Genomic DNA, 27,631 nt, shown 5'->3' on the forward strand with positions numbered 1-27,631 from the left:
TCTTATAAATCGGTTATTTATAAATTTGAATTAGTTTGATAAGTAAATTGTGAATATCGAATAGTTAATAAACAATGTTAATTAGGGGAGTGGTGAATGGTTCAATTAATTAGGGATGGAATACGAGGGCTTAGGTATATCCACTCTTAATATTTCATGTTTAGATATTGAAAAATGTTTTACCGTCTTATAAATCGGTTATTTATAAATTTGAATTAGTTTGATAAGTAGTTTGTGAATATCGAACAATTAATAAATAAAGTTAATTAGGGGAGTGGTGAATGGTTCAATTAATTAGGGATGGAATACGAGGGCTTAGGTATATCCGCTCTTAATATTTCATGTTTAGATATTGAAAAATGCTTTACCGTCTTGTAAATTTGTTCAACGTAAATTCGAATTAGTTGGATAAGTAGATTGTGAATATCGAACAATTAATAAACAAAGTTAATTAGGGGAGTGGCGAATGGTTCAATACCTCCGCTCTTAATATTTCATGTTTAGATATTGAAAAATGCTTTACTGTCTTTTAAATTTGTTCAACATGAATTCGAATTAGTTAGATAAGTAGATTGTGAATATCGAACAATTAATAAACAAAGTTAATTAGGGGAGTGCTGAATGGTTCAATTAATTAGGGATTATGATAGATTGGTTACTCCCACTCTTAATATTTCAGATTTGAACATTGAGAAATGTTTTACCGTGGGAGTGGTGGATGGTTGAGTTAATAAGGACAGATAAAATGGTTTAGGTACCTTCACTTTTGATATTTCAGATTTAAACGTTGAGAAATATTTTTTCACCTTAGCGAGTCCATCGAGCACAAATTTAAACAGGAATTGTGAATATAAAACAATGAATGAATAAAGTTAATTAGGGTGGTGGATGGTTTAGTTAACAGGGACATGTAAAATGGTTTGGGCCGCCGTCTCAGATATTTCAAATTTAAATTTATTTCATCTTTTAGTGAATCTGTTCAACACAAATTTGAATTAATTTGATGAATAGATTGTGAATATCAGACAATTAATAAACAAAGTTAATTAAGAGAATGGTGGATAATTCACATTAGTCCATTTTAAATAAAAGTATTGAATCTAAATCTTAAATTTACTCTACGACGTCGGAGCTATAATAAAAGTTACACGTGAATTTTACATGTCATTTATGAATTCGTTTTTAAAACAATTACTAATTCAAGGAGATAGTTTATTTTCTTTTGACAACTGATCTTCTACGAATCTAAATTAATCAAACGAGTAGCAAAAATAACTTAATTTTTTTATTATAAGAAACAAAAACTTTATCCACTTAACCAGCTTATCTAAACATAAATTTAAGTTAATCAACAAATAAACTACATATACCAAATGATTAAACCAAAGTTAAGCAAAGTAGATGAGTGATGAGTGGCTTAGATTGATCTATTTTCAATCAAAATATTAAGTTTGAACCTTTAAAATAAAAAGGTTTTAGTAAAAAGTATTTTACATAATTGTTGAACCACAATAAAAATTACAAATTTAATAGAATTCAATATTTTATTTTTTTTTTTTTTTTTTTTTGATAATTTTTAGGAATTAGAGGAGTCTAGAAGGAGCTAGATTCAAGAAAAAGTTAAAATAGCTTGTTATCATGTTCAAACTATTTGACCTTTTTTTTTTAAATTTATTTTCCTAAAATAAGAAAGAAAAAGCAAAAAAGATCATTTTAGATTTGGTTTAGAGGATAAAGTAGATTTAATTTTAAGGTTTAATTAATTGCCACGTCTATAAAGATAATTATTATATAGTTTTGAAGATGCATTAACAAGTTAGCACCAATATGTTTTTTATTAGATTTTTTTTTTCAAATTATTATTTTCATCAATTGATATACGAGTTCAATTAATTTAGATATGCATATTGAATAAGTTTATTTTCTCATAATAAAACTTGTATATCAATTTCTTTTCGGCTATACAACTTGAATCTAACCAATTAATTGAGTTCAATTAATTTAGATATGTATATTGAAGAAGTTTATTTTCTCATAATAAAACTGGTATATTGATTTCTTTTCGTATATACAACTCGAATCTAACCAATTAATTGAGTTCAATTAATTTAGATATGCATATTGAATAAGTTTATTTTCTCATAATAAAATCTGTATATTGATTTCTTTTCGTTTATACAACTCGAATCTAACCGATTAAGTAAAAGTGGTTGATCTTTAATTATATATGTATAAATTTCAATCATAGTGTATATGAACTTCAAACAAAAAAATAATAATTTAAATTTAGGTAAATATAATTTTAATTCAGTCATATAAAATTTCAAATTTGTATCTCTTTAATTTCTAGCCTCTATTTAGAAACTAGGAGGTGTAGAATTTTGGCTATTGAATGGTATGATTTTTTAGGGCTTCATGTAATGTCACACTAGAGTCATGACTTTAAAGGGCAAGTACTATTTCCTTAAAACATTTTATGTTTTCGTTTTTTTAATTCGTGTATGATATTTTCACTAAAGATCGATTAATTTATATTTATGTTGAATAAGACCTATTCGAAAGTAACTTTTCTTATTAAGGATGTTTTAATATTAGATGTCGAAATCAGGTTATATAATTAAAAAAGGAATAGTTTTATCCATTGCACCATACTTAAAAGTTAGTTAAATCGAAATAAATCGAATGAAAATGGCTAAATGATGAATTATAATCGGTTTGTTTAACTGTTATCTAGTTATAATTATAATTTATTTAATAACTAAACAAAACTAATAAAGTTTTTTTTCTTTTTTTTTGTAATTATTGTGTATAATATATTATTTTAAAAAGTTGTTTATTGAAATATTTAGATAATATTTTTCATGAATACATTTGGGCTATACACTTGATTTAAATGTTTTAGTTTTTACATAGATTGAGTTTCTAAAAGTTAAGATGAAATAACTAAATTTTAATGATAAACTCTAAATTTTGGTTTAACTTACTAGATGTTCTCTAAATTCCTCACCTTTTTTGTGGTGTAAACTTTATAGATCGTTATTTTTCGATAATATTAAAGGATTTAAAACTTTACGATAATAATAATTATTTCAAAGACAAGGTCAAAAAGTGATAATAAGTATTACTATTTCTAACTTGTGTGGAATATTTTTAAATAATTTTTCTTTTTATATATACTACTCTTATAATTATGATTTGACTACTAAAATAAGAAAATAAAATATGTGACCCAAGTACAAGCACCAAAGTACAGACAGACAAAATTAAATTGATATTTTTTGTTTGTGTTTTTGTATTTATGCTCTTGGCATGAAAAAGCATATTATAACTGTTTTCTTTTATCACCTTTTTTTTCGAAAAATATTTTTCATTCGATATTTGATATATTTATTAAAATTTGAATAAGTTTAAAATTATGATAAAAAGATTTACATCAAAGAATAAAACGCTTTCTAATAAAGGTGATTTCGTAATCAAAGGGCTCCCAAACTATCTCCTCCGTCTCAAATTATTATCATTTTAAAAAGTTATATATTAAAAAAAACTATTTTATTTTTAATATTAAGTAATTGTTTTTGAAGGTTACAAACACCCAAATAGAATGAGTATTTAATGAAGAAATAATAATTAAATAATTAAATATTTCTCTTATTTAATATTTTTATAAAAAATACTATAAAATAAAAATACGACAGATAATTTAAAATAGAAAGATATGCCCTAATAATTTAACTACAATGGTACAAATATAGAGGGAAAGCATGTATTTTAAAGTTTAAACAAATTAAATATTTTTACGATTACTACTATCCAATTAGTATTTTTCTTACTAACTTTGTCTCAAATTATTTGAGTGGTTTTAAAATACTTAGTTTTAATTATTTATCATATTTTAAATATTCAAAATAAAATTAATTAATTTACCTTTGTTAGGTATATTTTTAAAAACTAAAAATATTTCACTTATGAAATTATATTATGATTAGTAATAGTTAAGCGTCTCTCTTAATTAACTTTATTTATAAAACGTGTAAAAGATAATTATAATAAATATTTTAGATGTGAAGATAAAATATCCATGAAAATTAATTTTGTGTTATGTCACATAACTTGATGACCAAAAACATTCAATAATGAAAGAAATTCATTCAATCAAATAGAAATTACAAACGAAAAATCGATTAGTAAACTGATCAAAATCACTTCATTTGATTATCAATCGATTACCAAAGAACTTCAATGCATTACTAAAAGGCTCATTGGTAAAAGAGAACGAGATATCAGTTCGTTTTACAATTTGTTCGATTAAACTTGAGTTGACTTATGTTAAATATATAACTCATATTCATTTATTAGAAAACTCGTTAAAATCATTAATTTATTTAATTAACATATCACAAATAATCATAATAAAAAATCCATAAAATTAATAATTTTGCTTTTGTTAGAGTTGGTGTGCATGGTTATGTCTGATTTTTTACTCATTTTAATTTAATTCATTCCTTTTCGAATTTCATTTTTTGATAAGATATTTATAGATAAATTTATTTGGTCCCGTTCAAATTCAAACTTATTTTAATTGAACATTTACTGAAAATTCGAACGTGGTATGAATTTCATTACTACTATTACATATGTTATTTTTGGTGTTTAATATTCTATTTTATAATATGGTTTAAATTTCAAAAAGATGTTACCCAAAATGTTCCCCCCATTTTTTGCATAATATAATGTCAAGATGTGACTAGTAATCATATGTCATAATCCAAAATCCAAATATAGTGATACACTTAACGAACTTCTATGGTTATATTTTATTTAGTCTAAAAATATTTATCGTTTTTTATTAAAAATATTTATCTCAAAATAATTGTTATTTTAGAATTTCATCTTAATTTATATGGTATTAAATTTTGATATTTAAATAGATCTATCTTTGATGCGTCTATATATATATATATATATATATATATATATAGATATATAGAGAGAGAGACAGATTCAGTTATCAATTGTTCTGACTTATGATATTACTTATTTAGTTTTCAAATATTTAAATTTTATTTCAAAAATTTAATATCAAAATTCATGATCAAATTAAAACTGTTTAATTCTCGAAATCCAAATTATCCTACAAAAATTGGACAGAGAATTAGTAGTGATTATTCTTGAAAATTACAAACACCTTACTTATAACACAAAAATAAAGTAAATATTCAACGAAGAGATATTATAACTTAAGATATAAACAAGAATAAAATAGTTCAATATTTTTCTTAATCAATATTTTTTAAAGAGCGCTTAAATAAAAAGTACGATGAATATCTAATGTTAGTCCTGAGTCCTAAAAACCAAAATCCTCTATGAATCATTAGACCTACAAGAAAATTCAAGAGCACCAAAAAAGGGGTCGATCCAATCCGATCTGATCCGACAAAGTTTGAATGATAGAATAAAAGGTAAACTCTTTAGGCTGCCTTTAGTTATTACGATGGATTGGGATTATAAATGATATTTATGTCACGATTCAAGAATCGTGGTCATGATATATAAACCGAAAGAAAACACAAAAAATCTCTTCTTTCGCATATTCCCTCCTCCTTAATTCTTATAGGCTCCGTAGATATAGTATTGAACTATACATGGTCTTTTACTCAATCGTAACTTGCTAAGAAAACGAGTTATAAAGTAATTGATGATAATAACTGATAGTAATAATATATCAACGATATGGTAATAATTTGATCGAATTTTCTTTAAGAAATTGTGCTTTTCTAAAAAAAAAAAAGAAAGATAAAAATATAAAAAAAAACTTTCATTCTTCAATTTTCTTATTGAAAGAAAATATCACAAAGAGACATAATGGTACTATAAAAAATGCTGTAATTTTCAATAAATCTTCATTATCCTTTGAGATCACTCCAATTCTTGACCAATCTCCACTATACCTGAAATATTATTAAGTTTAAAATATTAAAAAAAATATTTAAAAATAAAAAAGAGGAAAAGTTACACAATTAATCGCTTGATAAAAAATATTATAATTTCTAGCTAATATACATAATATTTACATATATTATATGTATATTTTATATATCTAATTATTTTTTCGAGTGAACAATTATCAATGCCAATTTTCCTTATAAAAAAAATACAACAAAATGCAATTATCTATAAATTTCGTTGCTAATCCATCTAAATAGAATTAATGACGAATTTTGTTGTTTAACTATAGAATTTGTCAGTCGTTAATTCCTGATTTTCTTAATAGGGTTTAGGGAAACCCTTTTGTACTAAGAATTTCTCCGATCTCCATTCCCAAACTCGTACTCAAGATCTCTAGTTTACGTGAGCGTGATAAAATGTATAATAAAATAAGAATATATAAATAAACAAAAATTATAAATTAGGAAAATTTACCCTGCATCAATGAACCCCAAAGCAAAAACTCCAACAAGAGCTTGAATAAGAAAATTTCTTGGAATTTTCAATGATGAAATTGAGTTTTCTTCAACTTTTGAATTCTCAGAAAATTCTTTTTTTTTTGCTAATGAAATTGTTGAATGTTTAGTACTCAATCTTCTTTTTCTATATTTCAAAAAAATATAAGAAAAATTGTTAGATGAAGAATAATAATTGATAAAATTTTGTGTGATCAACATTTTCTTATCTCAATGCAAAATAAAAAATAAATAAATTGAAACAAGTTATGTTATCTATCTACATCTTAGTATATGTGTGGTTGTTATTGAGTTGAAAAACAAAAAGATAATTTTAATCATTCTCACTAGATAATAATAATTTTAATCGTTTTAAAAAATACTTTTATAACAGTCACGCTCTATAACAATATTTTATTATGACGATTATTTTTTCTTTATTTACTTAAAGTCATGTGATACATTATCATGTGTTTTCTATAATAAAATTTCGATGGAATTATTGGTTCACTTCATTATTTTTTTAAAAAAAATTATCTTGAAATCAATATTTCAAATATTTTTCAAAATATATAAGTATAGTAGTATTTTTCTAGAGATTTATTATGATCCACTCATTTTAACAATATTTGTGTGGCCTCAAGGCTCAAAATGGCTTTATAGACATGCACTTTTCCAACTTTCATTTTTTGTCTTACTAAAAAAGTCTCTTCTAGTAAATAAAATATATTGGTTTTTTTAAAAAAATTATTACCACAAAGTATTTGGTACATTTTTTTATCACAATATCTAAACTAAACCCCACATATTTCTTTTGTCATCATTTTGTTTTCAACATTTTAATATCTCACAAGTAAATTTTCTTTTTACTGATTTTTATTAGTTTTGTGATCATGATTCATAATGTTAAACTTTAATATGATTAATTAGGAGAATAAATAATCAAAATAGTGTCTTAAATAAAGGAAAAAAGTTAGTTTGAGTAAGGAAAAGATCAAATTAATTACTTAAATAAAGGGTTAAGTCACCTTTTAATTTCTAGGTTATTTCATCGATTATTTAGTATATGCTAATTTAAAGTCTAATTAATTTGGATTCATATCAAGTAATATGACTTTGAAGTAAAACAAGGCAATGTGTACGGATCCCGATTCTGATGCCATCGTTTAACTTGCGTATTTTTACATAGTTTGAAGTAAAAATTATGTTATATTATCTAAATTTTTACATGTTGAAAGTTTAATCATTTTTACGTATATTTCAACCACATTTAAAATTCAATTATTTATAAAAATCTACAGACTACAATTATATTTTAAATTACATCATTATTATAGCTATGTAATTTCATCTAAAATATTAATGAGTATAATTTTTTTCCCATAAAATAGTCCTCCAATAGAATCAATTTGTTTTTATTTATATTTACCTAGGACATTAAATTATTGTATATTATTTTAATTCACGATATATATGCAATTGTAAATCCTTTTTATTCTTAAATGAGTACTCCATCCGTCCACTTTTAATTGTTATAATTTCTTTGTTTTTTAGAGTCAAACTATAAGAACTTTGATTATAATTTTTTTATTATATTGATATGTAAAAAATTGTAATTTATAGTACTTTTCGTATAATTTTTGAATATCTAAATTTTTTGCTTAAAATATCAAATTAAAATAATCTAATTTAACTTTGAAAATTAGTCAAATTAACTTACGAAAAACGTAACATAACAATTAAAAGTGAACACAGATAGCATTGTTTTTACTAATTACTAAATTCTCAAGAAGGTAATTGGAAAAATTCTTCATATTTTCATCGAACTTTGAGAAAAAACTTACATATATCAATTGTTAAAATTTTGGCTCATATATGTTCTTTTCGTTTGAGAAAAGACTCATCCATTAAATTATTTACTAACAAAAAAATAATTTCAATTTTATAAAAGCATTTTTTTCATGTGGTCAATTACGATTCGACCAAGTAATTAATTAAATTATTTTTTTAAAAAAAGGAAAAATGCTTAAATGTGTCATCTATCTTTGAGAAAAGACTCATTCATATCATTATTTACTAACAAAAAATGATTTCGATTTTGCAAAATCGTTTTTTACATGTGGTCAATTATGATTCGGCCAAATAATTAATAAACTTACTTTTTTTTAAAAAAAAAGGAAAATTATTTAAATATGATATCTAATTTTGAGAAAAGGCTCATCTACATCATCAATTAAAAATTATTCTCATCTATACCATCTTAGTTAACAAAAAATGACATAATTGAACGTATTCTCAAATGAAAAAAATATAACTTTTAATAAATGACATTAATAAATCAAACATTTAACAAATAACATAAATAAATCTTTAAAAGTTCGATAATATGTTTGAGTTGATATGCACTTGTAAGTTTTTATTTAAAATCTACTAATCTAATTAATTTAAATTCGATTCTGATAAATTATCCGATTTATATGTAAGTAAGTTAGCTAAATAACAACTTTACAAGAGCAATTGTTGTGAAAAATAATAAACATTCTCATCTAAACTACAATCTCAATTTTTGTTATTATTTTGTTAAAAGATCTAGCTATCTCACACAACATTAATATATATATTATGCATCATAACAAAATATAATGTCTCTTTGAATCAAATTAATTGTTGTTTCATACTAAACTAACCATTAATAAATTATAAATCAAAATATATCAAACAAAAATAGTTCATAATTTCTGTTGTATTCGCATCCACGATAAAAAAAATGAGAAATTACTAGATGGATATCTTTAAAATCCACGACAATTGTTTTTTAAAAAAATGAGAAACTGCTAGGTGGATATCTATGAAATCCACGATAATTTTTTAAAAAATTGAGAAATTGCTAGGTGGACATCTTCGAAATCCACGATAATTTTTTTTAAAAAAAAAAACAAAAACAAGAAATTGCTAGGTGTCAAATCTTGCTACATTTCTTTGGAAATCTTGGAGTTATCTCTTGTGTAAATGATGATGAAAATTGATGAATCTTTACATCGTAGCAACGAACTCTTGATTTATACCATTTGTAAGTATTGTGTATTTCCACCATAAAATCTCCATAACCATTTGTTGTATTCATCTCCTTAGCCACATCATTGCCCTTTATCTCGATCGGCGAATTATCGAAATGTATCTGCACTGGGGTACGTTCTCCTTTCTGTTGATGATAAAGACCTAATGTATTCGCCCATAGAATATGTCCTTTATAGGAAATCAAAACGAGTATACTTTCGTATTCAACTTCACGACGATCAAGATTTTCGACGACGAAATTGATAGTCAAATTATGAGCAGAAAGGGATGTATAATGAGTCAATGGTGATGAGGAAATATCAATTTTTGAAGCTGTGATTTCTTCAATTGAAATTTGGGGATGATTTGGAACTAAGCAACAAATTAATAAATTAACAAAACATGTGAAGAGAAATATTAAAACAAAGGGTAGTACTTGACTATATAATTTGTTAGAAATTTCAACTTTTGATGGCTTCTTGATTTGTTCTTCATTAAAGGCCACAATATGATTATTATTGTCACAAGATTCTATTAATGATGATATCTTCATATTGTTGAAAAAAATTTAATTTGATGAGGAAACTAAATAATCAAAATAATGTCTTAAATAAAGGAGAAAAATTACATTGGATTAAGAAAAGATCAAAGTAATCCCTTGAATAAAGGGTTAAGTCTGTATTCAGTGTCCGCTAATTTAGAGTATGATTGATTTGAATTCGTATATGAAAGTACGACTCTGAAGTAAAACAAGGCAATATGTATGGATCCCGGTTTTGATGCCATTGTTTGACTTTGTGCATGTCTTTTTTTTTTTTTTGATTTTATGAATATACTGTTTCAGATAACTTTAAATATACTTTGTCTAAATTTATATATGTCTGAAGTTTAATTATTTTGTTATGAATTTCGATCAAATATATTTAAAATTCCATCATTTATCATAATCTTGAATTATATTTTAAATTAAATCATTTATTATATATACTTGATTTATAAATGAGTGATAAATAAATACTTTAGATATGGCATTTCCCCTATAAATGAGGTAGCTAATTATATTTCTTATTCCTTGATTTAAGTAGATCAAATATTAATAATATTTTATGAATCTCTAAAGATCCTTTATTCCTATATTTTAATAAGAAAACATAAATATCGGGTCCTATAAAAATTATATTATCAATATTTTTTTATTTCACGATATTAATAATATATAAGATTTAATATTTTATGTAAAGATAAAATTATTCCTCAAATTATTTTAAATATTTATTTATTTTCTTGATTTTATGTTCTATATTTGTACTAGTAATTTTTTTTTTTTATAAATTAACTTACTAATTTTCTTATTTAAAGAGAGATGTTATGCTAAATAAATTAAATACAAATCAATACAATATTTGATATTTGAGTTTTTAACATTTACTAATTAAAAAGACAAATATATCATCACACGACGTTTGTGACCTTAAGTGAATGTATTATTTGTTACCATATATGTAGGTTTCTAATTATTATTGCATACATATTAAAAATAAAATCCGTAAGATAACTTATTCTAATAAAATACAAGAAGAAGACAATGAAGCAAATTGAAACCCGCACTCAATTGCGGCGGCGATCTCTGTAATACCAGGGCTAATCTACGAGGAGCATGAGAGAGCGTTTCGATATGATCTTCGAAAGAAGCAAAAGAGCCAAGGAGCATCCTCAAATCCTAATCAAGCCCCCGAAGCTAGAAGATGACGCATTCGATCGTCAAGCGGAACATGTACACTCTTTCCTTTTTTTCGACCTGATGATTCAACTGATTTTTTTCAAGCAACTGCAATTATTTTCTTTTCTTCCACCGCCTTCTCGCGGACGACATAAAGCAGCAACAATGTTCGAGATAGAAGTGATCCAAATAAATAATGTCGAAACTGACGTATATCCTTACTCCTCATCCAAACGAAAGTTGAAATAATTTTAAAATTTTATCTCGAATTTATTATCCCTAGTAGCAAACGATCCAACTCAAACAACATGTGTATTTATTTCAAAATAATTCCCCCAAAATCTTGAATTTAGCACTTTTACCCCCTTTTTTTCCTTATAAAAATTTCAGCTTTCCCGCCCACTGAATTTTTCCTCCCAAATTTCTTCTTTCTCTCTCACTCACACACAGTGTAGATGCAGCCAAATCCTCTTTGTATCAATATCTAGCAGTTTAGGGGGTACCCATTGAGCCAAAAATGCCTGATTTTGGCATTCTTTTGGATCCTCCATTGCCATCAGCACCAGAAGAATCAGTGTCTTCGTCTTTAGCTTTGATTTCTTGCCCAAATCTAGAAGTTCCTTGTGAATCTGATACCCAAATGCAGGAACTAGTTTCTGACCGAAATTCCCAGCTGGGGTTCCCTATTTTGATGAAAGAAGATGAGTTGAAGCCGGAAAACAATGGGTGTGTTGAGTTGGTACAGAAAGAGGACGAGCTGAAACAATTGACACCCAAATCGAGTGATTCTGATATCCAAATGCAGGAAATAGTTTCTGACCGAAATTCCCAGCTGGGGTTCCCTATTTTGATGAAAGAAGACGAGTTGAAACTATTGACACCCAAATCCAGTGAATCTGATACCCAAATGCAGGAACTAGTCTCTGACCGAAATTCCCAGCTGGGTTTCCCTATTTTGCTGAAAGATGACGAGTTGAAGCCGGAAAATAATGAGTGTGTTGAGTTGGAACAGAAAGAGGACGAGTTGAAACTATTGACACCCAAATCCAGTGAATCTGATACCCAAATGCAGGAAATGGTTTCTGACCGAAATTCCCAGCTAGGGTTCCCTATTTTGCTGAAAGAAGACGAGTTGAAACTGGAAAACAATGGGTGTGTTGAGTTGGAACAGAAGGAAGACGAGTCGAAACTATTGATATCCAAATCCAGTGAAGCTGATACCCAAATGCAGGTACTAGTTTCTGACGGAAATTCCCAGTTGGGGTTCCCCATTGTGCTGAAAGAAGACGAGTTGAAACCGGAAAACAATGAGTGTGTTGAGTTGGAACAAAAAGGGGAGGAGTTGAAACTATTGATATCCAAATCCAGTGATTCTGATACCCAAATCCAGGTACTAGTTTCTGACCGAGAATCTCAGCTGGCGTTACCTATTTTGCTCAAAGAAGACGAGTTGAAACCGGAAAACAATGGGTGTGTTGAGTTGGAACAGAAAGATGAGTTGAAACTGGAAAATAATGGTTGTGGTGAGTTGGCAATCAGGGTATTAATACCCAAATCGAGTCAATCTAATACCCAAATTGAGGAACTAGTTTCTGACCCAAATTCCCAGCGGGGGTTCCCTATTTTGCCGAAAGAAGACGAGTTGAAACTGGAAAATAATGGTTATGGTGAGTTGGGAATAAGGGATTTGATATCCAAATCCAGTCAATCTGATACCCAAATGCAGGAACTAGTTTCCGACCAAAATTCCCAGTTGGGGTTCTCCTTTTTGCAGAAAGAAGAGTTGAAACCGGATAACAATGGTTGCGTTGAGTTGGAACAGAAAGATGACAAATTGAAACTGGAAAATAATGGTTGTGGTGTATTGGGAATCAGTGTTTTGATAACCAAATCCAGTGAATCTGATACCCAAATGCAGGAACTAGTTTCTGACCGAAATCCCCAGCTGGGGTTCCCTAATTTGCAAATAGAAGACGAGTTGAAACCGGATAACAATGGGTGTATTGAGTTGGAGCAGAAAGAAGACCAGTTGAAACTGGAAAATAATGGTTGTGGTGATTTGGGAATCAGGGGTTTGAGGTCAAGTGGTGGTGGGTCGGTGGCGAAAAAGAGTTTGGATGAGTTTGTTAAAGATTGGGTTGAGAGGAAGGTCAATGCTGGTGTAGATAAACGCAATTGTGTATTGCCATTCCTTATTCATGCTCCAAAATCGGTAAACTTGTACTTCTATTTCCTTTTTAGTGGTTATTGTTGATGAATTTGAATTATGCCCGAGACAGCTGAGTTAGGGGTAAGGGCTGCATACACTCCACCCACCCCAACCCCACTTGTTAGCCTTACTTATTGTTAGGTTCTATCATGATCCTATTTTGGGTGTGACAACATGGTATATGGAAACAACCTCTCTACCTCACTTGGGGATCGCACTTGGTATGTTGTTGTTGATGATGAATTTGAAGTATGTCAGTAGAAAATGTAGCTATTTGGTCTCTGCTATTACCATTTGGGATTTGCCATGAGATATAAGGTATTTATATTATCTTGTATCTGCCCTTCCAAGGAAATGTAGAATTTTTTTTATTGGTGTCCACAATGAAAACTGACGTTTCTGTTTGCGTGCATCAGAGAAGTGTTTAACTAGGGAAATCGGTTCATGTACACCTATAATTGTCTCAATCAAGTTCGAGTACATTTCTTGAATTTTGGAGGTACACTCTAAGCAGCTGAGACTGTAGCTTTGGCTTATTTGCTCTTTCCTGAGATATAGGTGGAGAGAGCTTCGAAGTCAATCAATTCTGTCTGCTAACAAATAGAAGATTGACATAGGTAGAGAGAGCTTGGAAGCCAATCAATTATGTCTGCTAACAGATAGTAGATTAAGTAAGCTCTATATTGACCTCGAGTTTTACTAGATTTTGCGTAGGTTTTGCTTCAGCTCATCTTTGAATTTTATCTTTTATCTTAGTTAAGCTTGAAACCAATAGTGTTGTCAAATAGTGAGACTGTTTCATTAGCAAGTCCCCAAGTTCTTGAAGTTAGGTCTGAGATAGGTTGATGAGCATTTCACGTTGCTTAGAGAGGGGTTCAATTTAGGACCAAGGAGTAAGATGTGCATGTCATTCCTTGTAGGCTCTATCCTGAAAAGGGTTGCAATAGTAATATTTAATTTTTGTTTTTTGATAAAGAGTAATATTTAATTATTTCACTTAAATTATAGTTTGTCCTTGTAATTGTTATTTGTGTTTTTAGTTATCAAGTGTTCCACATTGTTGATGAAATGGGTTTTATCCTTGTATAATTTTGAGTAATCTTCACTTATTCACTTCATGAACTAGCTTTTGGGTTTATATTAGGCTCAATGTCCATTCTCTTTAACATGTTATCAGAGACAGCCATTCTTATACATAGTTACTTGATGTTGGACTCCGTGTTATGTTTGTCCATTCTCATGAGTGTGCTGGGGAGGACGGTGCTTAGACTTTTTTTTGATTAAGTAATATTCCATTAAGAAAAGGGCAGAAGCTTGCCCATATACAAGAAGTATACCAAAAGTAGAAAACCTTGCAAGAGGACATGTTTTCTACAATAATACCCACTCATCTATACATGTAGGAAACCATGGGTGCACCAAAAAGGAAGAGGGTGTTAAATTCAAACATTGAGTTAGATTTTTACTAACTCTTTCCTATTTACTATTTTAGGAGACAAACACGTATTAGATGTTTTATTTGATCAATTGATAACAACCTTTTCCAATGTTTTGAAATTTTTGTGTCAGGTTGAGTGCTCTGTTTGCCAAGGATTAATTTTTCCAGGTGATGAGGTAGAATGCTCTGTTCGAGATTGTATGGGAGTTTTCCACTTAGAATGTGCTAAAGAAAGACTTGGGTTATCTTCTCCCAAAATGTTTAAGTGCCCTCAACATGTAAGTTGGATTTAGTATACATCTTGATTCATGACTGAATGATCACAAAACAGATTTCCTACTTAATTTTTGATTTGAATTTGATCAGCACAGTTAATTCTTACTCACTTTGATTTGTACAATAGCTTTAGCAGTGCATATTTAGTTTCTTAAAGCTTGTCGATTTCCTGTCCCACATTTAACAACATGCTAGGATCTTACCTTCACCAAGGTAGTATACCACTTATATCTGCTGCTTCAATTTTGGCAGTAGAACCAAAACTCTAATCCTAAATTGGGGGTACTTTCTCTAAACTATGAACTATCTGTTTGAGGAAAGGATAGATATCATTTCTCTTCCTTCTCTTTGTGCATTTTCTCATCTTCATGGCTCCAGTTTTGTGTAGGAAAATGTTGCATAAAATCAATTAGTTAACTACCATGCCCTTGTCTTGGGATGATCATTATAACTGGTGTGCATATGATGTTTTTTTCCTGAATAGGTATGTTATGTTTGTAATAAAAAGATACATCTCTGGCGGTGCATCAGATGTCCACTAGCATCACATGATAAGTGTGCAGCATTTCCGGAGCACGTGGTTCATTTAAATGATCAGCCAGGGCGAGTTATTTGTTGGAAGCATCCATCCGATTGGCGTTTGGAGAAGGTCAATCTCTTCATTTGTTCATCAACACAGTTCTATTTCTATTAGATAAGTTTTCCAAGAGACGTCTTTTGTATAATAATAATAAAATGATCATAATTCATAATGCAGAATACACATTTGAAGGAACCATTCTCTTAGATATTTTGCTGTATATGTTACTTTGTTATTTTTGAGCCTGCAAAATTTGACAGAGTTTGCTATGATTTTGCATTGTTTGCACATTGAGCAATAATCAAATCATGATGTTATTCATGATTTGATCTCTCTGTGATGCTATTAGTATTTGAAAGAAGTGATGAAATAAAAGCAAAAGTAATTCAATATACAGTAGTTTCTATCACTGGATCTATATTTTTGATTGATTAGGCTGGCTGACATGACAGGACTGACGTATCTTGTTTCATAAGCAGCATGAAGCCCCTACAAGTAATTTGGAGGTTAGACATTCATTAAACCATGTTTGTTGCTTGTGATTCTTGATGAAAGCCTTTCATTCATTATTTTTTTTAATTACAAAAACCCTTTATAGTAAGACGACTTCTAGTGTATGTAATCATTTATAATGTGGCTCAACAATAGTTGTTTTCACCAAGTTAACCCAAGTTTCCATACAACAAGGGATTCTCTGTAAACTTTTATTATAATTTCAATAGAAGTTGTTGTATACTTCTTATATCTGTAGCTATTCTAACAACTTTCTATCTGTATACTACCATATAAGTCAAAAGTAAAGATACACTCACAACGTTGGTCTCCGAGTTAACTTTTCTTCTTGATATCAATCTTCTATAGCCTCCAACTCGGCATTACTTCATCCATCATCTATTGTAATGTTTAATGAAAAACTGAGCAACAAAAATTCAAGGGTTTATTTATAACAATAAAAAAAGAAGTACAAGGGTCCTTATGTATGATCTGACTAATCTTATTTTCATACCCTTTAAACGAACAACACCATCTTACCAGTGTTATCAAAGACGAAAAAAGCAAAAAAGCTGTAAGGTCTATATAGTCTGTAGGTGCAAAAAAACATGGGATTTAATGAAAAAAGATGCAAACGGAGTAAAAAATACAAATATATATGTGTAATCCAAGACTAATAACTATAAACATGAGTAACATATATATATATATACATATATATATATATACATATATATATATACATATATATATATATTGATAAAGAAATTGAAACAAGATTACAATCTACTAACATGTCAGTTGTTTAGAGTTACCTTTTCATGAATGTGCTTATTGACAAGGAAAATAAAGCCTTGATGACGACATTGAAGCGCCCACTAAGTGAGGCGAAGCACTCAACATATTTTATACCTTGCTTCAAGGCTCAAGCATGCTTAAGGCACATATTTGACAAAACTGCATCTTACGACAATCTTCCCTAGCTTCATTAAGTTATTCCATGTTAAGATTGCATCATACTCCAAGATGGCTTTCCTCAAGCTTATATCTCACATGGTAGTCATTCCTTCTTAAATAATCGGCTACAAAGTCCTCTTTATCCTTCGTCAAACTAAACAACTAATAGTACGCATCCTTCAAGGTTGTCCCTACCTCAGTTTTCTATATTAGTTCACTGAGGACCTCCATCAAATAACAGAAAGGTGCATAGTTCTTATCCTTGAAGTCCTAAGTAATTCAAAAGTAGTTCTTTTTTCAGAATCAAGAATTTGAGCACCATGTCCAAACCTAAATCTTCAAACACGCGTGCGCACACAAATACATACTTAGGAGTCCATGTTCTATAAATCATAAACTCTTTTAATATTGAGTTTGCGAAAAAATGCATGCTTCCTCTTGACCTTGTATCCATAACTCATTTGTTGTTAGAACTACATCAAAAAATTTGCTTCTGTTCATATGTATAAATAATGATTATGAAATGAAGTTCATCCATCACCTATTATAATGCTTATGAGCACGTGCATTATTAAATTACCTGTTAGATCAGTCGGTCTAAATCCTGTGTCCCTTAGCACAACTCTTCATTGGCATACGCACTACAAAAGAAGCATTATAACTCTCTTCGAAGGAGCCCACATGGTAGAATAATCTATGTTGCTCAGACTCGGGTGTCCGGTACGAGTGCGGATCTAGAGGTTGGATCCTTTATGATCTAAATCTTAAAATTTGCTAACATGGATGCATGTATGTTTATGGTGTAGAAATTAGGCTAAAAATAATTCAATTATCTATAATAGAGTTATAAAACCTAACTTATGAGATTATCTGGAGAACTTGAAGAGAATAATGGTCAAGAAGAGAATTCTAGAATGAGACAAAGGAAATCCAGTGACAGATAAATTTTGACATACAAGGTACTCCACTTTCTTCAATTTGACCTTAACTGTTGTTTTAATCACAAAAATCATTGAATCTGTCTGCAATTTTTCCATCGATTTTAGTTGACTGGATCGGACAGTCCCCCCCCCCCTCCCCCCCACCCCACCCGCACCCATATCATGTCGACACAGGTGGGGCACCAAAAGTGAAGAGTCCGAGCAACTTAGGAAACAATTTAGGTAATCCATCACATGAATCAAAGAGTGTCAAAAAGTGAATCTGTTTTACGTCATTTCCAACTAACATCAATCCACCGTTCTTTTCGTTATTATATAGTTGGTAATAGGATCATACTATAGTATTTTCTCTTCCCCCATTAAGTTACATTACCATCTATCTTGACTTTCTCGAAATAGCTATATCATTCAATGTTTGAAGCAAATAGTATGAACTTGTGTGGGCATTTGGTTCTTCAGATACTCAGAATCTTGGATTCTCTAATTATTGACGGATAGATTGTTACTTATTCCTCATAAACGTTAAAGATTTCGCGGTTTTAAAAACTTTGGGGTTAATAATTTCGAGAAGATTCTAAGTAGCGTTTCCTTTTCTTTAGCTTGGAATCAATATCTGGTTTACTTATATTATTACAGGAGATACTAGCTAATTTGCCTGTACCATATGTGGAGGAGGAGTTCAAGATTGACATAAATTGGAAAGACATGATTGACAACAGATCTGAACCACCTCCATACGTGCATATCAAGAGAAGTATCCTTTGAAAATTCATTTGCCAAGTGTTCTTAAATTTAGAATTTGTATTGTAGTTGTAAGCACATCAATAAATGAACAACTGATATCAATCTAATTTTTTCGAGGTTGCCTATATTTATCTTCGTAAGTTAATGGTGTTGAGTCCTCAATGTGTGTCTTTTTTTCCTTTTTCTTTTCTCTTGTTTAACCCTTTCATGAGAACTGAACCAATCATTTATCTTTGTGATTACATACTTAACTCTTGCTAAACCAGTTCTATATGCTGCTGTAGTCAGAAAGACACATAAGGGAGATGTGGACTTATACTAAGTTCTAGTGATCTAAAAGATAAGAATAAGGCAACACATAAGTTTTAACAAGCTAGGCATATGCTCCATGGCTTTTCTAGTTTATATGTTTGATAAACTTCTAACTCAATGTTACAACTTACGAGAATAGTTAGTAGTAGCTAAGAAAGCATAATAAGGGGAAAAATATGTAGTAGACTAAAAATCTTTTTCTATTATAAATATAAATAAATAGATGGGTTTGTTGTAGAGAAGTGAGGGATAGCCTAGTGGAAACAACCCTGTAGGTTGGTGGTTCAAGTCATTAAGAGAGATGAGGGAATGAACCACTGTCGACTCCTGGATAAGGGGTTCTTGGAGTGAGTTTATTGTATAGAAAAAGGTGTTGCAGTATAACAAACTGATAATCTTCTCAATCTTTAAAAGAACCAAACAAATTTCATCATAAGCTTGTGCAATTTGGGTCTGAGTTTGCTTATTCTAAGTCTATACCACTTGAAAACACTCACTGATCTTCATAATATGAATTTAGTTCATTTATAACCTTTATAAAAAAGAAGTTCAATGTTTAGATTTATTTTGTATATGAAATGAAGAAGCAAAAGGCCCAATCAATTACTTGAAAAAATATGCTTCGATTTCTAAATTTGGTTTGGGCCATAGTCCAATGGACATAAGTATCTCTTGGATTCCCTGTGTTGTTCATTTTCCCCGGTTAAAGCAAGCAGAAAACTTGCCTGTCAAACCTTCGCTACATACACTTGGTCTTGCTAGCAATAAGATATCTTACTTTTGGTGTTTGAAAGTTCAGAATGTGTAGAAAAACAAAAAGCTCAAATTGCAGCACAGAAGCACATAAATCATAATTCACTATGTTAGTTTGTCAACAGGAAAAGTAGTACGATGCGGAAAACCCTTAACTGAATTAGATGCTTACCTCATTAAGAAAAAGCGTGATGGCGTTATTGCTGATATTGGGTGCACACACTGCAAATCCACAGAATGCTCGGACAATTGTGTTTGCAGGTAATGCCAATGGTTGCGTGGTTTTGTATTCTGTTCTTTTCAGTCTGGAATCTGCTCTTGCTAATTGTCAAAATATGCAATGATTTGGTGTTATCATTCCTGATGTGGATCCTAGGGAAGTCTTTGGAGATTTATATTTATAATGCAACTTTGAGAAAGTTAAGCCTACGTTTTTTTAGACAAAAATGTTAAGCCTATGTTATGATATTATTGTGCATTAGTGTCTCAGTTTTAGGATAAGGTCCTGTATAGCCAAGCTTTCTGGAGTACTCTCTATTTCTAGTGACATTTGGTTAACAAATTGGAATATTTTTCAGTTTCCATGTCTTCAACATTCCTTTAACTGTTCCAAGAGTATCCCATTGTACACCAAAAATATACAAATATATAAATTCCATACTTGCCAGCTAAAAGTGCAGTGCAGAAGTAGGTGTACAGTTGTCTCTCTACTAGAATTACTTAAATAACTACTGTTTTTTGATGGAATAAGGTGAACTTAAGTAACTATTGTTTGCCACTGAAACCCTATCTTCTCTAAATTATCTTAGTGCAAGCTTCATGAGTTGCATCCATACAAAACCTGTCACTTTTGCTTCCCAAGGACATTTCCTTGCTGCATTTGATTCTTGACCAAGAACTTCATTGGGATGACGCAACAACTATTATGCTTCAATCTTTCAGCAGAACTTCATAGATGATCTGATGAAAATTCCCACCTTTCTTGCTTTTTATATTAGAGTCTTCTGAATTCTCAGGTTTCCCAGCCTCGAACATTCATACTTTACTTGTATCAATCACTATGGACATGCAGACAGCTAATCCACCTATAAATGCTTCTTATAGTGATATTCACCAAAATATTGGACTTACTTCTGTCGACGTTAGATCTTTATTGGAGAGCACTATGAACTTTTATTATGTTATACATTCAGTTTCAAGAAAAAAACTCTATATCCATTAAATGATTTAATTTGAAATCATGATTCTTCGGCATACTTGTCTAGCAATATTTTCTTGAGCCTAGGGTCTCAGAAACAATCTCTCTACCCCACAAAGGCAGGGATAAGGTATGCCGTATGCGTACACACCACCCTCCCTAGGACCCATTTGTAAGTGTGACTGTACAGGATATGTCATTGTTGTCGTTGACTAGCAATATTGCACCAATTCCAATAACAACATCACCATCTCTGTCATCTCCATAAATATAATAGGCAAGTCAAAGTGTCAAACTAATTTGTTGATCTTACTGCTCAATTATTTTTGTTAGACAACAGTTGAAGCCTTGAAGGGACTAGGGAGTAATCTCAGTTTACTGCTGTTTTTTCTACTGTGTGGTCCATTGTCTCATTGATCTTCTAGAAATTTGTTCTTTATATAATTTCTTCTCCTTGTCCAGCATGTTAGATATTTTTTACTGGAATGGGGTTCCAGTAGCAGCAATGAAGGTTTATCTAAACACGTTTGCCAATATGAATGAAGTATATTAGTGTTCCCATTTGAAGCTCAGTAATTATTATGCCAACTTAAATTGGCATACTGTATATTTACAAGTAGCTTTCTTGACAGTTAAATTGATACTTAATAGGGTTCAATGCATAAGTTGTTCGAAGGCGTGCCGTTGCTCTGATATGTGCTCAAACAGACCGTTTCGGAGAGATAGAAAGATACAAGTTGTCAAGGTGTGACACTTTGGTACTCAAGTTTCCTTGTAACCAGCTTATGATTTTGATTGTCATGTTTATTATAAGTGGTGGAATGGCTTCATGCATTGCATTGGTTGATTCTTTTCTGTGTTGTTTTACAGACTGAGCTTTGTGGTTGGGGGGTAGTAGCATCTGAATCCATAAACAAAGGTGATTTCATAATTGAGTACATTGGCGAAGGTGATTCTCTTACAAGTGAAGCTGTCAACTCTCAAATACGCTGTTCATGTTTCTACATCTCTATTAAAACATAACTGATATTTGTGTTTATAACAATTTTCAAGTATTTACACTCAACGCTTATCTATATAATGTTATGCTCTGCACCAAACAACAAACTTGCCTTAATTTAAGGCAAGTTGGAGTCGACTATATGAATTCTCGCTTCAAGACATTGCCAAAGTATCTCAAGCAGCCTCTTTATCCTTAACGTGTGGTAGTTGAACTTTCTATCAATTCTGGTCTTTTTCAACCATTTAATTTGTACAACTAAAGGTCCATCTTTGCATCCACATCCTGAGACACTTATCTTGTAGATATGCTGAATTTTAATGGCCCAATATTCACTTCCCATGTAACATTGTTGGACATATAACTGCTGTATAGAGCTTTCCTTTCACTTTAGTAGGTATCCTTCTCATTACGTGACACTCCAGTAACATTTTTTTAATTCAACCATCATATTTTGATCATATCTAATATCTTTATCTAGATCAACATACTCCTGGAGTGTCAAGCCTAGATGTCTGAATTGTTAGTTTTAGGTACTGCAACCATGTCTAGTCTCCCCTCAATTTCAATCTCCTTATGTTGTTTAAGTTTGATGCCTTTGATGGTTTCGCCAATTAGCAGGATTTTATCACTATATAGCATATCATCCATAACTAGGATAAATAAGCACGAGTTCAGTACCTGGTGTAAACCCACAGTTGTGAGGAACTCTTTGTATCATGTAAATCTTTTTCCTGAATCTCGAAAACCTATGACATTTTTGAAATCCATTTATTCTCTTGCTATGTCATCCATTATTCCTTGTACAGCTCAGTAGGATCATCTGCTTGAAATATGCAATGTGAATCAGAAGATTTTCTGCTAGTTAATTTGGATGCAAAATTATATTTTTTTTGATGATCGTGGTGTTTGGGCCAGCTTTCGTGCACCTCGACTAATTCTGCGGATACCTGCCACCTCCCACCACCAACATGTCTTTTGAATCTAAATGGCCTTTAGTGGCCCATTTGCTGTGCAATCATTTTGAATATTGTCAAATGTCGAGACATTTTGTTTTTGTCTTAGTAGGCATTTTAAGGCTTCTAATTTGGTTATTCTTTTCGTGTTTCAGTTATTGATGATGCCTTGTGTGAAAAAAGGCTATGGGACATGAAATACAAGGGAGTTCAAAATTTTTACATGTGTGAACTACGGAAAGATTTCACAATTGATGCAACTTTCAAGGGAAACTTGTCCCGTTTTCTCAACCATAGCTGTGATCCTAATTGCAAATTGGAAAAATGGTTAGTTAACTTCTTCTATTAGCATTTTGTTGTTTCAGATTCTTTGGACTGTTCTTACAGATCAGATATTAGTGATATTTGCTTCCATGTGTTTAACATGTTCATGTGACATCTATCCTGGATCAGACTAGAGCAGTTCCATAACACTGGTCTAAGCCAAGATCACATCAACTTGAATATAACAAAGATATATTCAAACACTAACATCTCAGACTTGACTTTTTTTGAAGTTACATGACCATAGTCCTAACTCCTAATCCACATTAAAGAATAGTACATAGATTTCATTTATGATGTCATGCTTTCAATGTAACATACATTTATATACTCTTCTTATTTTTGTTCAATTTTGAGGTTTTATTCCTTTTTTTTTAAATGCTAAAACAACATGCCCAATGTAGTCCCACCCAGTGGGGTCTGGGAGGGTAGCGTGTACGCAAACCTTACCTCTACCTCAGAGGTGAGGTTGAGAGGTTGTTTCCGATAGACCCCCGTCTCAAGGCAAAGACAGTCTAGGAAAAGACATAATGAAAGTACAATAGACAATATATAGTAACAAAAACAACAAATAGTAACATAATAGTACTACAGCAAAATAACACCACAAACAAACTACATGCGATAATAGACAGTCACAGAAATTGAAAAACAAGAAACTACTAGAGTAGTCCTACGACTACTAGTAAGGGCAACAAGAAAAATCACTCCTATCTACTAGTATGGATGCACTCCTACCTACTAGCCTTCTACCCTAATTCGTGTCCTCCACCCTTATTTGAATGCTAGATGAGATTATCCTACCCTGTCAACCGAGTTCCTACTAGAGGAAGAGTTGATATTAAGGTATGAAGGACGAGGATTAGCGTAGAAGGCTAGTAGGCAGCTGAGTGTTGCATTTTGTGTGGGAGAGGGAGTGGGCTAGCCTCCCCCTCTCCTGTTATCCTTTAGTATATTATTAGTTATTGCGTAGTATCTTATTCTTCGATGTGTACTGCTTTCTGTTGCTGCATTTGTTTTGTATCTATGCTACTTTGCTGTCTCTTTTCTCACAATCCTGTCCGATGCTTCCCTTTTGAGCTGAGGGTCTTTGGAAAGAGCCTCTCTACTTTACAAAGGTAAGGTTTGCTTACATCCTACCCTTCCCAGATTCCACTTGGGGGATTACCCTGGGTATGTGGTTGTGATGGTATATTCTACAGGCACCTGAGCTCTGTTGGTTAGTTGAGATTCTTGATGAACATAACTTTTGAGATGCCCTCATTCGTTGTTGCTCAATTTCTATCAAGTCTTCTCGCTGTATCTAACATCCATTATTGTTTAGAAATTGATTAACAAACAGATGTACCTGTAGAATGCCATTGCTTTTATTTTTCCTTTATAGTTAGTTCCCTACGTATTCATCCCTTCTCCCTTTTTTCGGATAATCACATATTTGTCATATTTCTTGTTGTGAGTGTTAAAGTCCAATATATTTCGTTCTTCCTTTATGCTCGTTGTGTGCCTTGATCAATGCTATAATGGTTTACTTTTATTGCCTATTAAAGGCAGGTTGAAGGTGAGACTCGAGTTGGTGTCTTTGCTGCTAGATACATTGAAGTAGGAGAACCTCTGACCTATGATTACAGGTATGCTCCTTTGTGTTGCTACCTCAAAATAATGGCTTATAATGCGGTAAAGCTGTGAGGGTTCTTGTCTTCTTCTTTTTTATTTAACCTTTGGTTAAAACTTCAAGGTATGTCAGTAATATGTCTGTTAAGTTTTTAACCATCTGTGGTTGGTTATACATGATAACTGATATAATATGATTGATTGGTATGAGACAAGAAGCCTCCTTTTCATCTGACTAAGGTGTCTAGGAAAGAAGACAGAATTACGTTTTATTACTTTGAGTATTTGGCAATATTATTTTCAGTGATATGTGAATTTTTGTATGATTTCATAGGGGATGCTTCCTGTTATGTTATTTCGTTTGATGTACCTTTCTATTTCCACCAAAGATGTTGTAGTAGCTGCTTGTGGTCCTCAAAAATAGTACATCAGGCAGTATTAAGAACATAAATCTCCATTACTAAAAATTGTTTATTCCCTATATCAGATGTATAAACCAAATGGTGAAGTGATGTTTAAAATAATTTAAGAAAATCACACTGATTAAATGGTCTCTTGGGGAACTTCATATAGGAGGTTGTTAACTTCAAATCTGTCACAAAATGTAATGTCAGATATGCTGTTTGAGATGATTTTGATTCTAAGCCTGTTAAGAGTTCTTTGACTAATAGTGCACTCAGGAGTGGAAATACGAACAATTTTTTTGACAACCAAAGCTAAAGAGAGCAATGGGGATAGATAGATCCCTTAAAGTCTGGGGTAAAAGGCTCACAGAGACTGCTGCACCAGACAGTTCACTTAATGGAATCCCATTATAACCAATAGGATAGAAAGATATGCCAGAATAAAGAAATCACTTTGAAGTAACTGGAAAGATTGAAGTTCTTGATGAGAAAACTCGATGCTAGTTATTATTGTAGCCATAGAAAGCACTGGAAGGCATCATAGTTTCTTATAGCTGTTGAATTTCCATACGAGGAATAGTCTACAAAATATATATACTGAGCTTTAACCATGCATTCTTTTCGTAAAGTTGTAGCTTTGACACGGACAAGAATAAGGAGGAGTCTTTGAAGCTTAATCCACTAAACAATGGAAGGCTTTAAAGCTTAAAATTGTACAGTTTAGTCTTAGGCAACAAGTAATATACAGTCAGAGCTTCTACAGCTACGTTGTGTTCTTTATTACAACATTTCACTTTAGTAGCAAAACTGTATCCGGACCAACGTCTCTGTTATAGAGAGATTTGATTGTACGTGTCTTCTCTTTAATTTTGAAGCATTAGACTTTATGTCATATGCAGCAACTGCAACTATCATGTCTCATTTCCAAACAAATTGAGATTGACTATATGAACCTTGCTTAACCACGTTTCTTAGTCTTAGACCAAAGTAGCTTAATTAGTACTATGACTATCAGTTTTGCTTGCTGAATCTGCTGTGCTTTTGTATGCAGATTTGTTCAGTTTGGTTCAGAAGTGAAGTGCCATTGTGGAGCTTCGAAATGTCAAGGATATCTTGGCAGCAAAAAGAAAATCACAAGTAAACTGGACATCAGCTGGGGTTCGAAACGCAAGAGAACATCTACTTCTTGCCTTGCCATTGTTAAATCGAATTCATTTTAGCCTATCATTATTTTATTCGATCATTTTAGTATATCGCGTTTTCTACAAAAGATGCAATAAACCAAAAGAAAGCCATTGTCAAAAGGAGAGGGAAAAAAAGGAACAGAAAGATTGTTGTTATAAGCATTGTTACATTGATTTATACTGCATTTGTTATTTCACTTTTATTCTGAAAAAAATATATGACAGAATCCTTACCTTATAATGATTAAGTTCTTTTTATTTTATTGACTCTTTCATTCTAGTTGGATACGTATGTTTTTTTCATTTTTTTTATGCTTCCGAGACGAGTGTTTTGCGGAAATTTCTACCTCTATGAAATAAAGGGTAAGATTACTATCTATACTCTTCAAATCCCCACTCGATTGGATGTAATACACTTAGTATGGCTTCTTCTGAGACGAGTGTTTTGCGGAAACTTCTACCTCTATGAAATAAAGGGTAAGATTACTATCTATACTCTTCAAATCCCCACTCGTTGGATGTAATACACTTAGTATGGCTTCTTCCGAGACGAGTGTTTTGCGGAAACTTCTACCTCTATGAAATAAAGGATAAGATTACTATCTATACTCTTCAAATCCCCACTCCTTGGATGTAATTCACTTAGTATGGCTTCTTCCGAGACGAGTTTTGCGGAAACTTCTACCTCTATGAAATAAAGGGTAAGATTACTATTTATACTCTTCAAATCCCCACTCGTTTGATGTAATACACTTAGTATGACTTCTTCCGAGACGAGTGTTTTGCGGAAACTTCTACCTCTATGAAATAAAGGGTAAGGTTACTATCTATCCTCGTCAGATCCCCACTCGTTGGATGCAATACACTTGGTATGGTATTGACTGTTGAGTATAATGTTGAACTTCCATTTCTTTTTAAATAATTTAATTTTAATGAATTTCTCGATATAATTATAGAATCTGTGCAATAATCATTTGATTTTCGTAGACTCCCATTCTATCCCTAGCAAAATATGAATGTACTACTTACCATTCA

At 31.0% G+C, this 27,631-nt stretch overlaps 1 protein-coding gene and 1 long non-coding RNA gene across 4 annotated transcripts; one reads left to right on the plus strand and one right to left on the minus strand.

The window, feature by feature from the left end:
• Nucleotides 1–5,731: 5,731 nt before the first annotated feature.
• LOC101253911 (uncharacterized) lies at nt 5,732–6,723 on the minus strand. The gene is made up of 2 exons (XR_742188.3): nt 6,421–6,723; nt 5,732–5,948 (listed from the first exon to the last, which is right to left on the minus strand). It is a non-coding gene; the product is annotated as an uncharacterized lncRNA (long non-coding RNA).
• A 2,382-nt stretch (nt 6,724–9,105) lies between these two features.
• On the plus strand, nt 9,106–26,859 carry LOC101249099 (uncharacterized). Of its 3 annotated transcripts, none has more exons than XM_010324909.4 (11): nt 9,106–13,429; nt 14,996–15,142; nt 15,625–15,789; nt 16,200–16,226; nt 18,747–18,864; nt 20,084–20,180; nt 21,769–21,862; nt 21,988–22,066; nt 23,229–23,400; nt 24,945–25,025; nt 26,464–26,859. In XM_010324909.4, the coding sequence occupies exons 1-11, from the start codon at nt 11,735–11,737 to the stop codon at nt 26,630–26,632; spliced, it is 2,844 nt and encodes a 947-aa protein (XP_010323211.2). In that variant the 5' UTR covers nt 9,106–11,734; the 3' UTR covers nt 26,633–26,859. The 3 variants fall into 3 exon arrangements, 2 of the variants coding, with proteins under 2 accessions (XP_010323211.2, XP_010323212.2); XM_010324910.4 differs by having other exon boundaries at nt 21,988–22,036; XR_011221925.1 differs by lacking the exons at nt 24,945–25,025; nt 26,464–26,859 and having other exon boundaries at nt 21,769–21,875; nt 23,229–23,288.
• Nucleotides 26,860–27,631: the final 772 nt, after the last annotated feature.

The sequence above is a fragment of the Solanum lycopersicum genome, chromosome 7 (genome assembly GCF_036512215.1).
Source record: "Solanum lycopersicum chromosome 7, SLM_r2.1".
NCBI lineage: Eukaryota > Viridiplantae > Streptophyta > Magnoliopsida > Solanales > Solanaceae > Solanum > Solanum lycopersicum.

Coding starts and splice junctions, on each gene's coding strand:
- LOC101249099 (XM_010324909.4), top strand. CDS start 11,735: ATGCCTGATTTTGGCATTCTTTTGGATCCTCCATTGCCATCAGCACCA. Junction 13,430..14,995: donor TTATTCATGCTCCAAAATCG/GTAAACTTGTAC, acceptor TTTTTGTGTCAG/GTTGAGTGCTCTGTTTGCCA. Junction 20,181..21,768: donor TCGGACAATTGTGTTTGCAG/GTAATGCCAATG, acceptor GATACTTAATAG/GGTTCAATGCATAAGTTGTT.